Below are 23507 nucleotides of genomic sequence, written 5' to 3'. Positions count from 1 at the left end.
ATGCTGAGACATCGAATATAAAGTCGTAGACATGGTAGATATGTTGTGACTCACTGACGATAGTACTTTCAAATTTTCATTCGCCAATGAAGAAAAGTGAATTTATCAACTCTGGCTGATACAACCCCTTATTTTACTATGTTGTTTTTAGTTTGGGTAGTAAAATAAGGGGTTGTATCAGAGTTGCATGGTAAATTCACATGAAACTAGGCGAGATATGCGCAGTAGTAATAGATATGTGGTATATAAACATAGCAATTTGAATATTTTTAGCAACAGTTATCAAATACAATACTGATCTGTATCATGTGACCTGTGATGACTCGGAACCGCTGCATCAAATACAATATCTGTATCATGTGACCTGTGATGAGAACCGCTGCATCAAATACAATATCTGTATCATGTGACATGTGATGAGAACCGTGCATCAAATACAATATCTGTATCATGTGACATGTGATGAGAACCGTGCATCAAATTAAACAATATCTGTATCATGTGACCTGTGATGAGAACCGCTACATCAAATACAATATCTGTATCTTGTACCTGTGATGAGAACCGCTGCATCAAATACAATATCTGTATCATGTACCTGTGATGAGAACCGCTGCATCTACTTTAAATTCACTTTTGCTTCATTGTAAGTAATAGGAAGAATTAGTAACCCAGTCGAGAGAGTAGCAGTCATAGGATTATGTCATAGTATCTATAATTTTACTTGAATGAGGGTATATGGATGAGGTGTACAGAATAGAGAACAATGAGAAAAAAGTGCATAAGAAAGGGCCCAAAGAATAGAGAAAAATACCCCCCCCCCCCCCCCCCCCCAAAAAAAAAAAAGAGAAGAGAATAATGGGCAAAATAAATAAAAAATAGAGAAAAATGGTTCAGAAAATTAAGGATAAGAGACAAACGGTTTAAAAAATTAAAGAATAAAAAAATGAAGGACCCCATGCAGACCCTCATGAATGCGTATGCTAGAGGATAATATATTGAATTCGATAATATATTGAATTCATGCATGGGAAAGAGAGGATCCCAAAACTTGCAAATAGAATAATGAATCATAAATATAAAATATGGCCGTGGCTTCAATCGTGTTGTATATATCACAAATCCCCCCGAATGCGAGATCGACAATATAATTATGACTATGCTTATGATATTATATACAGGAAGTTTAACATTAAATAATGTTATCCATAAATGCTATTTTTAGAATTAAAAAACGATTCAAAATTGTGTGAACCCTTAGCCACTTTTAATATAGTAGCATATACAATAAAGAAACATTAGTTATTAATGAAAATAAAACCATAACTTTAATTTAGTCTTTTTCCAGCTATTGTTTTAGCATACAAATATAACACCCTTACATGCAAATACTATAGCTTTGTTAAATTGAAACAAAATAAAATTAAGTCAAGACTGTACATATAATTTGTTAAGAGACATTCACGAAAAATAGACTTCATATATACAGCTTGCTGTACAAAGTTTGTTGAAATGTAAAACAACCAATTATAATTTTGTTTTACCAAAAAAGTCATTTTTTTCATTCCAGAGGAAACCTTATTCTGTTTGGAATAAAAATACTTTTTTTTCGGATAATTCACTATGCTTTGTCCGTCAACTGTTTTTAAATTTCTGTTTTCTGGTTTCCTCTAACCTTTCGGTATTTACAAAAAACAGTTATGGTTTTTGGAACCAGTTGAAATCTCGGAGTAGATCACGCTTAGCTGTACGAGATTTAGAATCATCGGAAGGAAACAGAACCGGCAGTTTTACAAAACCGAAAGAATTATTTAGATAATTCAAAATGTTCGGGTTAATGGAGGCAGATTTTCTAGATGATGTGCGGCGGATGAACAAAAGACAGGTTAACATTACATGCATCTAAATCACCAATAAATGATCGTGGAAAGTAAAGCAGAGAAAACATCTGGCAAAACATGTCATTTTCTGACACGTATAGAACTCGTTACATTTTCTTATTTTTCTCTGTTTGAATTAATTTTGCATTTTTACCGGTGCTATCTTTGCATTCGGAAATGGTCTGTTGTTATCCACTGAATGTCACTTCAGTAACAATTACTATAAACAGTTTTGCTTTGTACATGAAACAAAGAACAAGCCCAGAGTCGCATTTAGCCTTTAGGTTAGGGCAGGGGCCCGTATCCCCCTTTTGTAGGGAAAAATTGGTTGATTATTTAGGGAATCACTGAAGCATGACTGAAGCAGGCCCCCTCTTTGGCAGTCAGTGCCCCCCTTTATGAAAATTTTTGGATCCACCGCTGAATTCAACATGTTGTAAGGTATTTTGACAATAAATTAAAATGACATACTGTTTTACAGATACAGCATGATATAGCACTAGACATGAACAGTTACAGACACTAAACATGCTAAACATGCTAAAAGGATTTACATGTACATGTGTACCATGTGCAATGATGTGTACTAAAAATTATAATTTGAAAAATAAAATTATGGAAATTGTCATGATATTTTGATATTAGACTAGATTTTAATAAGTTAATTATATAAACTAGATTATCACTGCAGCCTAATATTATATCATTATGTTATTAAATCACATAACAGCTTAAATCATTTGAATTGTTTCACATTTTTTAGGCTGACTACAGGGTATGGGCTCATTGTTGAACACCCTCCAGTTGCCTATAATTGCAAACATTTACTTCATTTGAACTCTGGTGGATAGTTGTCTTATTGGCAATCATAACACATCTTATTTTTATATTAACTAAAATATTATTGAAATATAATTTCTGCCGTGTGTCTGACTAGAGAAATGTGAAGCAGACCATACAATAAGATAAACAATATAGTTCAAAGGTTACTTTTGGGTTATTTTCATCATCGCCTCGGTTATTTTTAGAGATGTCAACTCGATGAACAATTACTAATCGAGTACTTGTTGGTTTTATCAAGCGATACTCGAGTACTGGCTCGGGAATATACATGTACCTACAACATGGAAACACAAAAATACGTATTTTACATTCTGTGGTTTGTTGTTCAACGGACGAAAAACCATCTACATAAGTATCTGGGTCAAGGAATTACACACCATAATTAATAGTTCATTACATACAAGTACTAATTAAGTTAAACACAATAATCTAATCAATATAATTTAATGAACACCTATTTAAGAATTATAACATGGAAAACCCATATCAAACAATAGTATTTGGTAATCGTTAAGAAAACACATTTAATGTTTACAAAGGTGTAAGGATTAGAAGTTTAACTATTCACTGATCAGGGTCACTAGAGGATGCAACAAATTTATTTTATTTGAAAACATTTTCTTAACTATTATTGGGGACAGTTGGTTTTGCAACTTTGTAAATTACAGTCTTCCAGACGAAAATATTTGCTCTGACGGTACCCATGTGACGAAATGTCTAAGACATGTTTAGTTTAAAGTGTTAGCCTAGGTATAGACCACATATTTTTGGAGGCATTTTAAATGACAAAAGAATGGAATCAAAGTAAGGTCTACCAAATCCATTTTGTCATTGTCATTTGGAATGCCCCCGGCCTGTTTATGATACTGTGAGGCTTATACTTTCCATCCATTTGTCCTACATGTTACGTATATCAGCATGATCAGAACAAACTTGTTAAATTTTGGTCTAAAGTACTTTACCTTGAAGTTATGGTCACATCAACTTGAAACTCGGTACACATGTTCATAATTATGTTTAAAGAAAAATATACATAGATATAAGAAGATGTGGTATGAGTGCCAATGAGACAACTCTCCATCCAAGTCAAAATTTATAAAAGTAAACCATTATAGGTCACAGTACGGTCTTCAACACGGAGCCTTGGCTCACACCGAACAGTAAACTATAAATGTTTGCCAAATTACATTGTAGGGTTTAAATCTAGATTTCTTCAAATTCTGGGTAAACTTAAGATGGAGATATAATAGTGTGAGCATTGTCAGATAGTCCTGCGTTATGTTTATGTATGGTTCCAAAGAGTTAAATAAAATCAGTTTGTGTTATCCAGACCTACAATGAGTGCAACAGAAGAAAACCCACATCCAAAACAAGCCTTGATGTTGATTTATTGTTCAATGGTAAAAAAACATTTGAAAACAAATTGACCCTACAATACACATGTATATATACTAACATATATAATATTGACTCTACAATACACATGTATATATACTGACATATATAATATTGACTCTACAATACACATGTATATATACTGACATATATAATATTGACTCTACAATACACATGTATATATACTGACATATATAATATTGACTCTCATTTTTATACATGTTACATATACAAGTACATGAAGTAAACTGATTAATTCCCTACAATACACATGTATATATACTGACATATATAATATTGACTCATTTTTATACATGTTACATATACAAGTACATGAAGTAAACTGATTAATTCCCTACAATACACATGTATATATACTGACATATATAATATTGACTCTCATTTTTATACATGTTACATATACAAGTACATGAAGTAAACTGATTAATTCCCTACAATACACATGTATATATACTGACATATATAATATTGACTCTCATTTTTATACATGTTACATATACAAGTACATGAAGTAAACTGATTAATTCCCTACAATAAACTATTTTTTATAATTGTACATTTGTTGCATCTATAGATAAAACTATGTATATTTTATAGCTGTACTATCAAGTTTTGAATTTTGGTATGATAGTGTCCTCAGCCTTGATGATATGGAAAGGTCTAATGGTAGTCACAGGGAGTGAAAGTCCTATAGTGGTAGTTCTTAGGTAAGCCTGTTATATACAATGCATTAACATCTGATTGAAATACTGATTGTGTGTCCATGCCTTGCTTACAAGGCCTAAATTAATATACTGTTTGTTTCCCCAATCCTGACCCTGCCAAGCCAGGTGTGGGTAGGTAGGTAGGGAAATAATTTTATTTTTCCAAAAAGCTGGAACAATATTGGTTGATCCAGCAAGCCTGAAAATCAGAAATGAATAAAATAATATTTGACTTACTTTTGACAATAAAATTTTGTGAGTCAGACCATTTTTGCAGGGTCGGTCGGGATTGGGGAAACAAACAATATTTTATTTTAGGCCCAAGGATCTGACAACTGTTCTATTTTCTGTTTAAATAAAAAAAAAAACCCAGACATATTATGTTTGAGCTCTATTTAATATCAAGAAAAGAATTCAGATCTATAACTTTTTTACGTTCATATACATGACAAATGTTATACTTTGTACATATATTGTCTGCAAACTATTATTGAATTTCAATTTAGAACTATTAATGGATGAAAGAATTTGACTGTCATTTGATCCTGTCTTGTGAGAGCTAGATTTTTAATTTATCATATAACATGTATGATTAGACTTAACTGATTTAAACATTTACTTTTAATGCTTAAAGCAGTTTATTTGAAAGCCAAGGATGTATAAGAACCAAAACAATTGAAGAGCTATATAACTATAAAGAACATAAAAAAAGCCAAATCCATATAAGGTTAAATTTGGCTGAGGGAGTTGAAATGTTAGTTTCTGTGTAATTTCAAAATTTATAAACGGGTAATTTTAGATAGTTTGTTATAAATCATGTCAATACCGAAGTACTGACTACTGAGCTTATCAGTCAGAGCTCTGACATAAACAAGTCAGAATAAAATGACTTCCATAGGTCAGATATAATTTGATGTAAGTGTTGTCTCCCTTCTTGCACTCAACAGAATATGACTTGTACAGGTCAGTTTATGTCAGACTTTAATTTATCATAAAATGACTTCCACAGGTCAGCTTTTGCACAAAATATTGTGACTTAATATCTTCATATTCTAATAAGATTTATGCCCCTTTTTAATGCACTTTGACTTCGAGAGGTCATTTTTGTTCTGATTTGAAGCAGTCATTACTACCACTTTGTTATCAATCTCCATAAAAATATGGTGATTACTTAATTTACTAGTTTCGAATTAAAGAGTTTTAAAAAGTGGGGCTCATCTGACATCATACCTTCTCCTTTCCAGAATCTAAACATAATATATTTATCTCATCACTTTCAATTATTTCAAAATACAAAGAAAAACCAGGTGAGAAAAAATGGATCATACAATTTTCTGAATATCAAAAGATTTACAAATTACAATATTGGATACATTTACTAGTACCATGACAATACTTCAAATCTTCTAAGGAAAAACAAGACACTTATTCATGATAAGACTATGTTAATAAAAGATATATAATATATTCTCATCCACTTTAAGCTAAATGTATTAAGAGCAAAACATTTATTATTTTAATATTTCATTGAGGTAAATACTGTTGTGCAAACTGACTCAAACAAGTCACATTATGTTCTTACTTACTAAACGTATTACAACTTTTAAGTCTAGTATTGTCATATTGATTTAAAAATGTATGGGAGAGCCAGATAAAAGACTGAGGAAATTAGGTCCCCATAAGTCACAATAATGAGGACTATAAAAAAGTTTATTTGGTATATTCAATATTAAATGTATTTTGTTTTAAACAGGTCAAATCATGTTCTGACTTAAAAGAGTCAGTCCAAAACTAAAATAAATTTATTGAAATATTTAAGCCGGGCATTGCCATATGATATTAAATGAATGTATGGGAACGTCAGATAAAAGACACAGGAAATATATGTTAAGATCCCCTAAAATAAATAACCATTTGACTTAATTGTTTCTAAAATATTTTCAAATAATAAACTCGAAAATGGCATATTCAGAAGCAGTCTGAAAGCAAGGACTTTCTTGGAATAAAGGAAGTACACCTAGCTTTGATTGGAAATTTTGTTCTGTAAACTGACTTTAACAGGTCAAATCATGTTCTGACCTCAAAGAGTCAGTCAAAACTAAACTTATTACAACTTTTAAGTCTAGTATTGTCATATTGATTTAAAAATGTATGGGAGAGCCAGATAAAAAACAGAGGAAATAAGGTCCCCTAAAGTCACAATAATGAGGATTATATAAAAAAGTTTATTTGGTATATTCAATATTTAAATGTATTTTGTTTTAAACAGGTCTAATTATGTTCTGACTTCAAAGAGTCAGTCAAAAACTATACTTTAACTAATTATTGCAACTTCCAAGTCTGGCATTGTCATATGCATTTAAGAATGTATGGGAAAAACAGATAAAAGACACCCAATAATAAAGTCACAATAATGAGGACTATAAAAAAGTTTGTTTGGTATATGTAATATTCAAATGTATTTTGTTTACAAGTTTCATCAAATTATCTTAAAATTTTATTCTATTTCTGTATTTTCATGACTTTTTCTTTTCTGTTAAGTTAACACATGGAACTTTTGGTTGTAAAAAATATTATTTTAAAGACCATTTGACTGAATTGTTTCTCAAAAAACTTATCAATTAACATGATTAATTAACTCAACAGTAGCAGATTCAGATAAAGGGGAAAAAAGGGGGGGGGGCTTAGAGGAAGAAGACCTAGTTTTGATTGGAAATTTTGTTCTGTAAACTGACTTTAACAGGTCAAATCATGTTCTGACTTCAAAGAGTCAAACAAAACTAAACTTATTTTAACTTTTAAGTCTAGGATTTTCATATTGATTTTAAAATGTATGGGAAAGCCAGATAAAAGCTAGATGAAATAAGGTCCCCTTACGTCACAATAATGAGGACTATAAAAAAGTTTATTTGGTATATTCAATATCAAATGCATTTTGTTTTTAAAGATTTTCATCAAATTATCTTAAAATTTTATTTTATTTCTGTATTTTCATGACTTTTCTTTTCTGTTAAGTTTACACATAGAACTTGTGGTTGCCAAAAAAAATAATATTTTAATAACCATTTGGCTGAATTGTTTCTAATAAAACTTATCAATTAATTAACTCAACAGTAGCAGATTCATATTTAGGAGGGGGGGCTTAGAGGAAGAACACCTAGCTTTGATTGGAAATTTTGTTCTGTAAACTGACTCAAGCAGGTCAAATCATGTTCTGACTTATAAGAGTCTGTCAAACACTAAATGGATTGCAACTGTAACAGTCGGGCATTGTCATGATTGTGATGTGATTGTTAGAATGTATGGATACAAGTAGGAAAAAAGATCACAAATATTAAGTCACAATTTTTAGAACTATATAAAAGTTTATTTGGTATATATTTGATATCTTAATATTTCATTGAGGTAAATCCTGTTGTGCAAACTGACTTGAACAAGTCACATTATGTTCTGACTTCAAAGAGTCAGTCAAAAACTATACTTTTACTAATTATTGTAACTTTTAAGTCTGGAATTGTCATATGCATTTAAGAATGTATGGGAAAATCAGATAAAAGACACCCAATAATAAAGTCACAATAATGAGGACTATAAAAAAGTTTATTTGGTATATTTAATATTCAAATGTATTTTGTTTACAAATTTCATCAAATTATCTTAAAATTTTATTCTATTTCTGCATTTTCATGACTTTTTTTCTGTTAAGTTAACATATGGAAATTTTGGTTATAAAAAATATTATTTTAAAAACCATTTGACTGAATTGTTTCTAAACAAACTTATCAATTAATTAACTCAACAGTAGCAGATTCAGATTCAGATTAGGGGGGGGGGGGGGGCTTAGAGGAAAAGACCAGTTTTGATTTGAAATTTTGTTCTGTAAACCGACTTTAACAGGTCAAATCATGTTCTGACTTCAAAGAGTCAAATAAAACTTAACTTATTACAACTTTTAAGTCTAGTATTGTCATATTGATTTAAAAATATATAGGTGAGCCAGATAAAAGACAGAGGAAATAAGGTCGCCATAAGTCACAATAATGAGGACTATAAAAAAGTTTATTTAGTATATTCAATATTAAATGTATTTTGTTTTAAACAGGTCAAATCATGTTCTGACTTAAAAGAGTCAGTCCAAAACTAAAATAAATTTATTGAAATATATAAGCTGGGCATTGCCATATGTTATTTAATGAATGTATGGGAACGTCAGATAAAAGACACAGGAAATATATGTAAGATCCCCTAAAATAAATAACCATTTGACTTAATTGTTTCTAAAAAATAATCAAATAATAAACTTGAAAATGGCAGATTCAGAAGGAAGTACACCTAGCTTTGATTGGAAATTTTGTTCTGTAAACTGACTTTAACAGGTCAAATCATGTTCTGACTTCAAAGAGTCAAACAAAACTAAACTTATTACAACTTTTAAGTATAGTATTGTCATATTGATTTAAAAATGTATGGGTGAGCCAGATAAAAGACAGAGAGAATAAAGTCCCCATAAGTCACAATAATGAGGACTATAAAAAAGTTTATTTGGTATATTCAATATTAAATGTATTTTGTTTTAAACAGGTCAAATCATGTTCTGACTTAAAAGAGTCAGTCCAAAACTAAAATAAATTTATTGAAATATTTAAGCCGGGCATTGCAGGGCTTAAAGGAAGTACACCTAGCTTTGATTGGAAATTTTGTTCTGCAAATTGACTTAAACAGGTCAAGTCATGTTCTGACTTTAAAAAATCAGTCAAAAACTAAATTTATTGAAATTATTAAGTCAGGCATTGCCATTTGATATTAATGATAATGTATGGAAAAATCAATTAATAAACTCAACAGTGGCAGATTCAGAAGGGGGCTAAGAGGAAGAACACATAGCTTTGATTGGAAATTTTGTTCTGCAAATTGACTCAAACAGGTCAAATCATGTTCTGACTTAAAAGAGTCCGTCAAAAACTATATGGATATGCATAAAATCTGGTTCATAATTTTTGAAAAGATGGAGAGATTAATGAGTCTATATTTTGTTATTCCGACTCACAAATGTCACTATGTGACAAATTTCGGGAATTTTTCTCTCCTTTTGACTGATTCCTACATGTTGTATGGGTGCCATAACTATCACTACAATTCATGTACAAAGTCAGCACATTCTAAGGGATGCCATCAAAAGACCAATGTAGGATAAAAAAACTTAAATCAAATAGTTTGGGGGTGGGGGTGGGGTTAAAGTTGCTGCAAGTTTTGTTTATCCAAAATCGATTTTACATAAATCCATATTGGTCAATCAATCTTTCCCAAATTAAGTTAAGAGGGGGGTAGGTGGGTCAGTGAAAAAACTATGTGATGTGAATTAAGTTTTTTATCCTACATTGAACTTTTGATGTCGTCCCTAATGACTTGACCTATTACAGTATTTCTGTCTGAATTTTGTATGAATATTCTGTATTTACTAATTTAACTACATGTATGTGATTGCAAGTGTATTAATTAGCTTTGTTTATTACTTATATTAAACTAAACCTCTATTAATCAATTATCTTTACTCTGGTTATTGATTATATAAGAAAAACTCTGCCTATTACTATATGACTGTAATCTAAACTCTGATTGTTAACATCCTGGATTGCATATCTGCATGACCATTAAACTCATGGTATGCCCATTTTATTTGAGGATATAAAAGTATTGTTTTTTCAATATAACATTTTCAGACACATTGAATCTGTGAAGACAACTTTCAATTTGACTTTAGAAATTAAAGAGTTTGTAAGCAAAATGTTGGGGAAATTTAATTATAATTAAGAATGTTTAAAATTAGTTAAGAAAAAAGCTGACATTATTAATGTTAAAAAAATTTTGAGGAGAAAAAACATACAAATTCAGACCAAATATGGTGACTTTGTTGTCCTTCAAGAAGCCATACATATAATCCATAATATTTTCACTGTTTTTTAAATACATGTAAAAGTTAAAAGATAACAATTGATTTTTTTTTTTAAATAGTTTTTTTCACAATACTTATAACTTTGTAATTTATGTTCCATTGTACACTTGTTATTCTTAATATCTTTAAAAATTGTTGTTTGGGAACAAAATCTTGTCAGGGTTTCTTATGGTACTAGCATGACAAGTGCATTCATAGTCTAAAATACTCTAAACATTAAAAAAGGTCAGTATTTTCAGATTATTCTTGGTCTTTCTGACCTTATTAAGTCAGAACATTCAGACTTTTATAAGTCAGAACATTCTGACTTCCAATGTTCTTCTCACTTCTGTAGAAACAAAGACTATCTATGTCTTAAATAAGAGGTAAATGCTTCATGTGGCTAAGCATCTGGGGTAAGAATTATAGATGTGTAATTTCAGAGGAAAACAAATATGCCAAAAATTTTTTTTTATATAGATTAGACCGTTGGTTTTTCCGTTTGAATGGTTTTACACTTGTAATTTTTTGAGGCCCTTTATAGCTTGCTGTTCGGTGTGAGCCAATGCTCCGTGTTGAAGGCCGTACCTTGACCTATAATGGTTTACTTTTATAAATTGTAACTTGGATGGAGAGTTGTCTCATTGGCACTCATATCACATCTTCCTATATCCATGTAATTAATAAGATGTGATGCATGTGAGAGGAAAATAATACTGAATAGACAATTCTGTTTGCACAAACACTGAAAAATATAATATGTAAAGGTGGTCTCTCAGCAGATTAAAATAAACAAGAAATAATTGTAACAGGATGCTGTTACGAAGTCTCCCAAACAAAGCTCCCATAATTCGTCATTCCCATGGTTGCCTGACATTGGGCAAGTTCCAGTACAAATTGGTTTTGTCTAGTAAAGTGATATGCATAAGTGACGCCTAGGGTTTGGGGTTTGACCCTGCATGTCATTCAAATCTTCTTGAAATGACGAACAGGAATATCATATGGTTTACCTTTAGGGGTGGTGATCCAGAACATTTCAAAAAGGGGGATGGGGATGACCCCAATGGACTTCCCCTATATTTCATTTGATTTTTTTTATTGTCCTGTGCAAGAATGTATATGGTTTAGGGGTGGGGATCTCGGCCGTTTACAAGTTTTCAAACATGAGGGGGTGGGGTGACCCTCAGGGACTTCACCTTTATTTCATTTGATTTGTCTTATTGACCCTTACAAGAATATATATGGTTAAGGGGTGGGGATCCCGACCGTTAAAAAATTTTAACACAGGAGGGGGTGGGGGTAACCCCAAGGGACTTCCCCTATATTTCATTTGATTTGTTTTATTGTCCTATTCAAGAAAATATATGGTTTAGGGGTGGGGATCTCGACCGTTTACAAGTTTTCAAACAGGAGGGGTAGGGGTGACCCCCAGGGACCTCCCCAACATATCATTTGATTTGTTAAATTGTCCCATACAAGAATATATATGGTTTAGGGATGGGGATCTCTACCGTTTACAAAATATAAGAACATTTGCAAATGGCAGGGGGTGGGGTAAACCTGGAGACTAGCCCGGTATATTTCATTCAAATCAATTTGACATTATAAAGAGGAATAGAGAAATGACAGGGATAGGGGTGATCCCTGGAGACTTGCCCTACATTTCATTTGATTTGTTTTATCATGTCCCATGATCATAAATGAAGACCAGGTGTGTGCATCACTTATTGTTCTTAAGTTATAACTTTAAAAATAAAAAAAAAATCTTTAGTTAAACCCCTCCCTTCCTTTTTCTTTTATTAAAATTTTTTCCATTTTCGTTTCATTATCATCATATCAATATTCACAATGATCGTTTTTCTCATAGGGAGAAACGAATCGGAAAGGTTAAAATCAATTCGTGATTGAGTTTAAAAATAGAAAAATCACGTGACGATGTTCAGCTCGAAGCAATAATTTTACTTTTTAAATTGCACTGACTGGTTAATAATGTTAATATTGTTTAAGACAACACGAGTTATCTCCCGAAAATAACAATTCATTATCATAACAACATTTTCTGACCTGAACAAGTCAGAATTGTCAAACACCAGGTCATCTCAAAGACCACGCGTCCGTATTTACAGGTCGCGCGCCTTCATGAAACAGCAAAAAAATCACTTGCAAGGAACTTCTTTATAGGCAAAAAATATAAAAATGCCCATGAAAATACGGAGGTAATATGAATTACCTTTCTAAAAATGCCCACAATGACCTAGATTTTCACTAAAAATCGTAAATAATCAATATAATATTCAATGACTTCTCGTTCGAGACACTTCCAAAACAACGACTCTCAAACACGTGATCTCTTGCAAAAAACCACGTGATCGTATGTGTCGTAGATCGGCGGCAAATTCAAAATAACTTCTGGTTTGACGGACTCGAGTGAAAACTACGCAAAACAAAAATTGACGCGTACAGGTCAGAATTTCAAAACACTTTCTGACTTTAAGAAGTCATTTTATTCTGACTTGTTTATGTCAGAGCTCTGACTGCTTATGATACCCTCTGGGACTGATAGTCCACCAGCAGAGGTATCGACTCAGTGCTGTAAAAAAATAATAAGAAACTTTTTATTATTGCGAACTTGATACTGTCACATTTTTCGCATTAATAAAACATTGCAATGATTTATAAATTTACAGTATATGTCATCACTGTCATTGACTGTACAGCTTTCAACAATGAGCAGAAACCATCCCATGTAGAAAAAAACAACAACACCACTTAGTTTCAGGCTCCTGTCAGAATGTGGCGGAATATCATGTTTGTGAGCTTTTAAAGTCAATCCTCGAGCTCCCTAACATGGAACAGTGTGTAACAGCTCAGCATGATAAGAATGAACTGTAAAAATCAATTAGAAAAGACTTGACTCATCAGATTGGCATCAAGCACTAAAACAACTAGAAAAAGAGGAAAGACACAAAGTACCATGCTATGAGTACTGAAAGCTAATCAAATTAATTGTTTCACAGAGCAAAAGACCAATCTTTACACCACAAGCAGATTTAGTGTAAAGACTTCATAAACAGTCTAAGAAAAGCATGAAATTGTGCATAGCCAAAATATAAAAGTATTAACAGAAAGTAAAACCATTTGTTCATTTTAAATACAATTATCAATCTAGGATAAATCCCAAAATAAGTTGGGTAAAGTATCATGTTTTTATAAATCATTTGTATTTCAGTGGAAGTATGGAACCTGCATTTCACAGAGGAGATCTGTTGTTCCTAACTAATCACAGAGAGGAACCAATCCGTGTTGGAGAAATTGTTGTGTTTAAAGTAGAAGGCCGAGATATTCCTATTGTACACAGAGTGCTTAAAGTTCATGAAAAGTAAATATATAAACATATATATAAAAAAAATTAACAACATATTTAAAACTCATCTGATGACATTTGCAGTTGTTAAATTAGTACTGAAACAGTCAAAAGTAGAATGCACATATTGTAACATCTTCGCTAGCCAAGGGTTATGATCCACTTACCTCCTCTCCACCCTTGGCAGATTGAGATAGAATTTCGGAGACATAAGGTAATGATTTTCATTGGTTGCAGTCAAAACTTGCTGCATCCAATCAAAAAGCGCCTATAACATGATCACGTGTAAATGTAGAAAGTGTATGTAAACAATTGCCACGTGCTTATTGTGCAACAAGTCTTTACATCCATAAACATACGACTATATTTAGTGACAATTTGAATGTTTTTAATCAACTAATAGAAGTTCCTGTGTATGTTTCTTGCACAAATGCATGAATGTCAATGTATATTTTCGTTTCCTGCTTTACCAAGTGTGTAGAATCTAGACGCTACCGTGTTTTTACCTCAAATTTGAAGAGTTCAAGTGCTACCATTGGTCAAGAATAATGTATTCGGAATGGGCGTGACTTTAATCTACCGATAGATGGCACAACATTGTTATTACAAATGTTGGCTTAATCTGCGAAGGGTGGAGAGGAGGGAAGTGGATCGTAACCCTTGGCTAGCGAATATGATATTGTAATAAATACACAGTAATTCTATACATACACGGTAATTCTATACATACACAGTAATTCTATAAATACACAGTAATTCTATACATACATTGTGTACTGTTGATTCATTATTATTGGTTGGATACCAGTTTTTGTGGATTTTGTTGGTACAGGTGAACCACAAAATTAAATGTTTAACGAATGACAAATTTTCTATAGGCTTATATGCAGACTTCGGCAAAACCACGAAATTAAATATCCACGAATATATAAGTTTTCCTTAATCCATGAAAATTGGTACCCACGAAAATATGTGAATCCACAGTATATTTGTGTCTTTTAAGTTATTTCTTTTTCAACCATATGATTGGAATCTTTCACATAAAACATCTGTACACCAACAAATTAAAAAAAAAAAGGTCCCTTGTGAAAAAAATTCTTTTGGTGACGGTTTTTCACAGTGAATTTGTTTGTTTCTTTCTTTGCTCTAAATGTCAATCGTGTTTAGCAGATCTTGAGAAGCAGCAAATACCAATTTCTAGTCTTCAATTTAACTTGGTCTGGGATTGAACCCACTACTTTTGCACTGGAGGCCAGTATACTTCCAGGTGACCTCCGCAGCTTTTACACAAAAATTAAAATTATAATACTTGAAAAACTTTGTGGTTGTTTAAAGGGCATATGATACCGTTTTGATCCCATGGTGAATATTTGACGAAAGTTTGCATACAAGCTATTTTACACCTATTTTACGCCTAGTCAATTCAAATATGTAATAAAAAATATACCTTCATGTACTACTTGTAGAGATAAATGGGTAGACATTTTAGACATTTACTGGAAATTTTGGTTTCTTGCACATATCTATCCTTTGGAAAGACATATATCTAACTTTTTTGTTTAAAAGATAAATGCAAACTGATTTTTGGAAAAACATTTGGAATATCTTTTCTACATAATTGTGCTTTGGATTTTTGTAACAATTCTTTGGAAATAATAAATATTTATTACATTTTCATGATTTAAGTCAAGAAACGACAATTTTTTATCTATATTTATCTTATTTAAAAAAAAATCATCGGTGAAATGTTCATAAAAATTGGCACAAATAATCTTTACACATAATCTAATCATATTTCATTTTCACATTTTCAAAAAGAGGGGTCCATGAACTTGTTTTCAAGTTAAATCAGTCTGAATGATAAAAATCAGTCTAAAAAAGCATCTTTTCTCGATATGTCACAGTTTGGTGCAAGAAAATTACATTTTACGTTAGCGACATCATTACCACCCCTGTATGCCCTTGAAATGTTCCTAAACTATGGATGTTCAACCAATGATGTGAGGTTATTATCATTTTTGGGGTAAGGAACAATGCAATTACCCATTGACATGAAATCATGTATTTTTGCAGAGAAGATGGAACAGTGAGATTTTTAACAAAGGGAGATAATAATTCAGTAGATGACAGAGGATTATATGCTCCAGGACAGTTATGGTTAGAGAAAAAAGATGTTGTAGGAAGAGCTAGAGGGTAAGAAACTGACTGTTGATACAGGGATAAAGTATGATAATCAGAAGTCTCAGATCTTTTAATTTGATACGTAAAAGGAACTTTTAATTTGCCAGATGCAGTATTAAATACTTTCAGAAAATGTTTTATAGTATTAAACAAATGTTAAAGGATTTGGAATGAAGTCTTAATTGCATCTATTTTTCTGTCATCAAATTGATACCTGATCACTGCTTTTGTATGGCAATGTGATATGCTGAAATATATTTTCTTTTTCTGATCTAATTGCCAAAACCTGAACCTTTTTGCTGATAAATGTACCTGTAAGTATATGTTACATGTAAGTATTAGATACACCTTGAGGGCATTAGCCCGAATGGGTGTATCCAATTTACACCAAGATGTTATTGTCAATGCAGAATGATAGTTTTCAATAATTTAGGAGGGTGGTCTTTCAGAGATTTGACCATATGTTATTGAAAAGCATTACAAATGCAGGGTATCCAATTTCATTAAATGATATCTTGGTGTAAGTAAATATATACGTTTTCATATTTTAAATGCATATTTTTATTCACTGTACCTTTTGTTTCAGATTTGTACCATATGTTGGAATAGTGACTATTTTAATGAATGATTATCCTAAATTTAAGGTAAGAAATAAAATTAAAAAAAATTTTTTGAATGATCGGGGATTGGCTGAAAGGATGGCGTTCAATAGTTTTGAAGTAATTGGGTTAATTAAAAGTTAAAAGGGATTTCAATATTTTAAAGGAGGTGGCCCTAACTATGCATATATACCCTCTAGGGAAAATATTGGAAGTAAATCTGAGCAATTGTATAATTGTTGTTCTGTGCTAAGATTAAAATGCAATATAAAAATACAGCTAGTTAATTGGATCTCAAAGTCACATAGTGTCTTGATCGGTAATAAAAAACTGTTAGTACTCCTTATAATGCTTTTGTAAGGATTTCTATTTTCATACAGTACACAATGATTTATTATTAGAACACTCTTTCTGTTATTGAATAAAAGAGACTACACATATATCTATCAATGTCAAATGTAATAGAGATCTACAACAAACAAACAAAATTTCAATGAATCATTTTTCATACAAAATTTGTCATGTTTGTGGATCTAGAAACTTGCTTGAGCAGTTTTCACATGTAATTGGTTGCTTATTTGCACTTTCATCAAAGGTATTTTAAATAGTGCTAAAATTAATTATTCAATTTGTTTAAAGGGCCCCTTTTAATTTAGTTCTAAGATGATAAGAATTGGAAAAATTTGTGATAGTAATCATACAGGTGTATACATTGTAATATCAGTATACCCTTGACTTAATATTCCATTGGATACAAGAAGTAAAACAGCATAAGACAATAGAGTGTTGTATCTCTTGTTTCACAGTATGCCATATTAGCCTGTCTTTGACTGTTGATATTGATTTTCTCTCTTTTATTTTACAGTATGCCATATTAGCCTGTCTTGGACTGTTTGTGTTACTGCATAGAGAATAGATCTGTTGGTGTATAAATGGGCATTGGATAAAAGATCATCAGACATAAATTAATCATGTCAGCAAATTTAGTGCTTATAAAAACAATTTGGTGTCAAACAATATCATTTTCAGTTTTTCAAGTCTTGTAAAACAAATATTTACTAGTTTGACAAAACCAAAACAATCAAAATATAGTTTTATGATAACAATTTTACAGTATGAAATGTGTATTTGCATTGGTTGGGTGGACTATATTCAGATCTTGTTTGTTATGTTGTGAAAAGGCTTGCAACAAAAAAGAGACCAATTTAGCTCACTCTTTTTAAAGGACAGCATAGCTATTTCAACCTAAATAATAGATGTGAATTACAAGTTAAGTAAATGTTGACAAATATGTTTTGCTCAATATGATAGTTAAGGTGAAGCTAAAGGTCAATAAGATTACTTTTTCATAGAATCTAATATTCAACTTTCATCACTAGTAGTAGTCATTTTACATACTGTGACATTCACAACCTTGGTGCTTTCTAGTCATTTAATTAAAATATTGTGTGCAATTTGTACCAAAAATAAAATAACATTAAGTCATTGGTTTAATTTCATCTGTTAAAGATGTTTTTTTTAATCAATCTTAATGTTTTGGTGATTGCTTTTGAATGCATTAGTAGAGTTCTCAAAATCCTTTTTTACCTGTTGGTCCTTACAGAAAACCTGGTGGTCCTCATAATTATTTCTATTGCACAATACATGTACCAAAATTCTGTCAGTCTTTTGTCAAATGGTGGTCAAAACCTTTGGACTACCACTTTTCGAGAACTTTGAATTAAACTCTGAAATGGTAACCATTTAAAGTTAAACATCAGATAATGACAGACAGCTACATTGTCAACTTAATCCCCCAATAAAAACAAAGTAGTTGTATGTAATTGATAGAACCTCTGTAGTGTGGCTGTTGTTGCTTCAAAACTGTAAAGTTGATTAATGACAATAAAAACAGAAGGCTGTAATTTTTTTCACTGTATGAATGCAAATGATGTAGAAAATTTAAATGAAGAGCAGTAGTGTACATTTCTTGTTTAGAATTATACCCCTGTAGGTCTGAATTTTTATCATTATTCATTTACTATACAGAGTAATAATTGTCATAACAACATCACAATATTTTTTTAGTATAAATGAAACTTGCATGTCAACACATTTATACCAACCAGTTTCCATTTATCCTCATGCCATATTTTCAGTCCATAGACTCTTTCAGTAAGTCATCAAGTTAGAGAGTGCAAATACCCCACTGTTTAGTGTATTTCTCATTAATGAATTGTTTTAAAGATAAAAATTACATTACTGATATTTTCTGTATGTATGCAATGATATGAGTTAGGATATTATTTGTAATTTTCAACCATGATAGTTATTATGAAAGATTTTTGTGCAATATAGTACATGAAAAGAACCATCGAAAATAGCAGTGTTATTTTTTTTTTATCTTAATATAAATATTCTCATCTTTCTGTATATTACATTCCTGCCTAGATAGAATGTTCTTGTTGTTTGTGCTTCGGCTTCTTTTGTTTTGAAATTTGAATTTTTGTATCATTGTTGTTTTTAAGAAAATTTACATTTGAAATTGACCTTGTTTAAATTTCTTTAAGATGTTTCCGTTGCATTAAAAAAGAATTGATAAACCATATTTTCTGTGTTTTCAAAAGCTGAAATGTTCCTTTTATTATAAGAAATGCTGAAACTATGACAGAAAAAAATGTACCCGTAATGATCATACCACATTCACAACTAATATTACAAGTAATTTGTCTTTGAGCTTTGTAGTCTCATGATGTAACTACCTGTTTCCAGAGAAAATGTATAAAGATGTCAGATAAGAAAATGAAATATAGCTCAAAATGCAGAAATTCAAACATTCATTAATCACCAAATCATTTCAAAATACTTGAAATTGGAATCAAATCCCAGGCTTTTGATGAGGTTGATCACTTTCTTGGCCATTAGAGCTGGGTTTTTTTTAGTATGAAAAGAAGAAAAACTTGTTTGTTTGGATTATTTAAAAATTTATTGTATACTTCTTCATATTACATCTAAGATTGTAGTAATATATGTTTGTTATATTTTGTCAAAAAAAATTTGGTTACTGGAAATAAATGATGAAAAAACTTGTAATCTTTGTTCTGTTCTTTCAAATCTAACTGTCTTGTTTACATCAATTATTTAAAATAAAGCTTTAGGACTTTATTGTAATAGCCATCAAAATCAACCCTTGTTTAAAAGGTTGAAAAATGGTCTCCTACACACCTGGACTTTGACGTAAGGTTGGTGTAGAACAAAACTTTATGGCACAGGAAAAAAGGGGGGGAGGGGGGTGGTGGTGATCACTTTAAAAGTCAAAAGATACTTGCCATGTGAGGAGCAGGATCTTTTACCCTATCTGAGCAACTGAGATCACCCTAGGTTTTTATGCCTCCGCTGTAGTGGTGGGGGCATTAAGTTTTACCCTTGTCCGTCTGTACGTACGTACGTCCCAAAACTGGTTTCTGTTCTTTAACTTGAGTTTGCCTCAAACAAATGTTATGAAACTTATACACAATGCTTATTACCACAAAACACAGATCAAGTTTGAATTTTGGTGGCATCACTTTAACCGTTTAGAGTTATGCCCCTTTATAAATGGAAATTTTTTTATATTTTCTTCTAAATATCAAGTAATTTTTAAAATTGGAGTTATCTTCCTTTGTCCATGATTATAATTGAATCAACTACAATCAGTGCTGGAAATGGGGAATGTGTCAAAGAGACAACAACCCGACCATACAACAGACAACAGCAGAAGGTCACCAACAGGTCTTCAATGCAGCGAGAAATTCCCGCACCCGGAGGCGTCCTTCAGCTGGCCCCTAAACAAATATATATACTAGTTCAGTGATAATGAACGCCATACTAAACTCCAAATTGTACACAAGAAACTAAAATTAAAAATAATACAAGACTAACAAAGGCTAGAGGATCCTGACTTGGGACAGGCGCAAAAATGCGGCGGGGTTAAACATGTTTATGAGATCTCAACCCTCCCCCTATACTTCTAGCCAATGTAGAAAAGTAAACGCATAACAATACGCACATTAAAATTCAGTTCAAGAGAAGTCCGAGTCTGATGTCAGAAGATGTAACCAAAGAAAATAAACAAAATGACAATAATACATAAATAACAACAGACTACTAGCAGTTAACTGACATGCCAGCTCCAGACTTCAATTAAACTGATTGAAAGATAATGTCTTCATCATATGAATATCAGGCACAATCCTTCCCGTTAGGGGTTTAGTATCATACCATCATAACATATATGAGAAGAACATAACCCGTGTCATATCAACAACTGGATTTTAAATAAATGTGTTTAGTGCCGATGCAAAGACCCTATAAGTGAATCAATATTAACGCCAAAATATGCAATCTTTAATGACCTGACAACAGTATCGTAACTATATCCCTTCTTAATAAGTCTATTTAAAGGTTTTGTTAGCTTCAGAGGTGAATACTGACATTTTTGTGCTTTATAAAGAATATTTCCATAAAAAATTGGATGTGAAATACCTGAACGTATAAGAAGTCTGCATGTTGAGCTATATTTACGAATGATGTCCTTATACCGATGATAAAATTTAGTAAATGTTTTGACTAGTTTGTGATATCGAAAACCCTGGTGTAATAATTTTTCAGTAATACATAAATTTCTCTCGTTAAAATCTAAAATATTGTTACATACACTACTTTTGATATACACAAAACTTAGTGCATTGAACACAACTTTCTATAATCCTACCTATGAAATTTATCAATGAGATATATGCTCAGATATTCAAGTTCCAAAATGATGTGTACGTGCAAAGAAAATTACATAAATTTTGCATGGTGCATGAATCTAGTATTGTTAAAGCAATATTTAAAATTGGAGTTATCTTCCTTTATACATAGCTATATCTCTAATTCATAGTATTGCCTTCCAATGCCTAATATAATGCAATGTTTAATCTTATGTTTCCGCTGCAAAATGAATGCAATCTTTACCCTTCAGTGCTCACAAGCACTTTGATTATGTAAATTTTTTTTTGCAATTATTTTGTTGGTTTCTCTTCGACTTTTGAATTCTGATTGTCATTTCAGTATCATCCACCTATTTTTAAAGTTTAATTTGTTATATGGCATGAACTGTTACCTAATTTCCTAGTAAATTTCTAATGATATTTGGTATGCAGTTTTATTAGTAATATCACCTCACTTTGCCATGGAGATTATTTGGACACATCCCCTCAGTCATAGTCTATTGACTGATTTTGTAAAATTTACAAAGCAAAAAAAGAGTTTGAAGATACGAAATGGAATATCAAAATTCAGAAGTCTAAGAGACCGAAAAAATCATGGCAAAAAACTAGGGATGTCAAAGAGTAATCAAGTATGCCAATATCGCTCGGTAGAACCGAATATCGCATACCAAAACGATAAACTAAACATGTCTTAGACATTTCGTCACCGTCAGAGCAAATGTTTTCGTCTGCAAGACTGAAATTTACAAAGATGCAAAACCGACGGTCTCCAATAATAATTGACAAGAAAATGTTCCCAAATAAAATAAATGGTGACCCTCAGTGAATAGTTAAACTTCTAATCCTTACGCCTTTGTAAACATTAAATGTGTTTTCTTAACGATTACCAAATACTCTTGTTTGATATGGGTTTTCCTTGTTATAATTCTTAAATAGGTTTACTTTAAATTATATTGATTAGATTATTGTTTTTTACTTATTTAGTACTTGTAGCTAATGAGATATTAATTATGGTGTGTAATTCTTTGTCCCAGATACTTATGGAGATGGGTTTTCGTCCGTTGAACAACAAACCACAGAATGTAAAAACGTTTTTTTGTGTTTCCGTGTTGTAGATATATTCCCGAGCTAGTACTCTAGTATCGCTCGATAAAACCAACGAGTACTCGATTAGTAATTGTTCGCCAAGTTGACATCCCTGCAAAAAAATGAATAAAGACAAAATATAGTCAAAATAGGTATTTTATCATCCAATCTTAAAAGGTGGATGGATGTTTAACGTCAAGTGGTAAATCAATGGATATTCAGGAGGAGAACATGCTGCAGTGATATGCATATAAATCCTGCTTTGTACTAGACCGACACGATGGGCCGTATTTTGTTCATGCTACATGTAGGTAGCATGGTAACAGTCTGCAGGCTTACAAAAACACCATTGAACATTATTCTGACTCTGGGCCAACCAGTCTCTGCTCTTACTCCTAAAAACCGCCTGGGTAGTCTCGTGGTAGCGTGTTCGCCTCGAGTGCGGGAGGTCGTGGGTTCGAACCCCGGTCGGCTCAAACCAAAGACTTCTCCGCTAAGCACGCGGCACAAAGGAGTAAGAGCAAAGACTGGTCGGCTCGGAGTCAGAATAATGTGTCCGGGTAAGGTGACATGCCTTCCTGCGGACTGTTACCTTGTGAACTAGCACGTTAAAAATCCAACTCAGCGTGTCGGTCTAGTACAAAGCAGGGTTAATATTCATATTACATTAACATTTTCTCGTCCTGAATATGCATATTAATTTGCCGCTGGACGTTAAGCAGCCATCCATCATCATCATCTTACTCCTTATGTTACATTTGTAAGAGTA

At 31.8% G+C, this 23507-nt stretch overlaps 1 protein-coding gene across 2 annotated transcripts; it reads left to right on the top strand.

Annotated features, from left to right (window-relative positions):
* The first annotated feature begins 1728 nt into the window (after nt 1-1728).
* Nucleotides 1729-19991, top strand: LOC127721784 (signal peptidase complex catalytic subunit SEC11A). Of its 2 annotated transcripts, none has more exons than XM_052228578.1 (6): nt 1729-1885; nt 4737-4846; nt 14005-14154; nt 16213-16332; nt 16907-16964; nt 17785-19991. In XM_052228578.1, the coding sequence occupies exons 1-6, from the start codon at nt 1826-1828 to the stop codon at nt 17833-17835; spliced, it is 549 nt and encodes a 182-aa protein (XP_052084538.1). In that variant the 5' UTR covers nt 1729-1825; the 3' UTR covers nt 17836-19991. The 2 variants fall into 2 exon arrangements, with proteins under 2 accessions (XP_052084538.1, XP_052084539.1); XM_052228579.1 differs by lacking the exon at nt 17785-19991 and adding an exon at nt 17726-17777.
* Nucleotides 19992-23507: the final 3516 nt, after the last annotated feature.

Source organism: Mytilus californianus, unplaced genomic scaffold, assembly GCF_021869535.1.
Source record: "Mytilus californianus isolate M0D057914Y unplaced genomic scaffold, xbMytCali1.0.p SCAF_12, whole genome shotgun sequence".
Classification (NCBI taxonomy): Eukaryota; Metazoa; Mollusca; class Bivalvia; order Mytilida; family Mytilidae; genus Mytilus; species Mytilus californianus.
The sequence above is the reverse complement of the archived record's forward strand: the minus strand, read 5'-3'. Positions and strand labels throughout refer to the sequence as shown.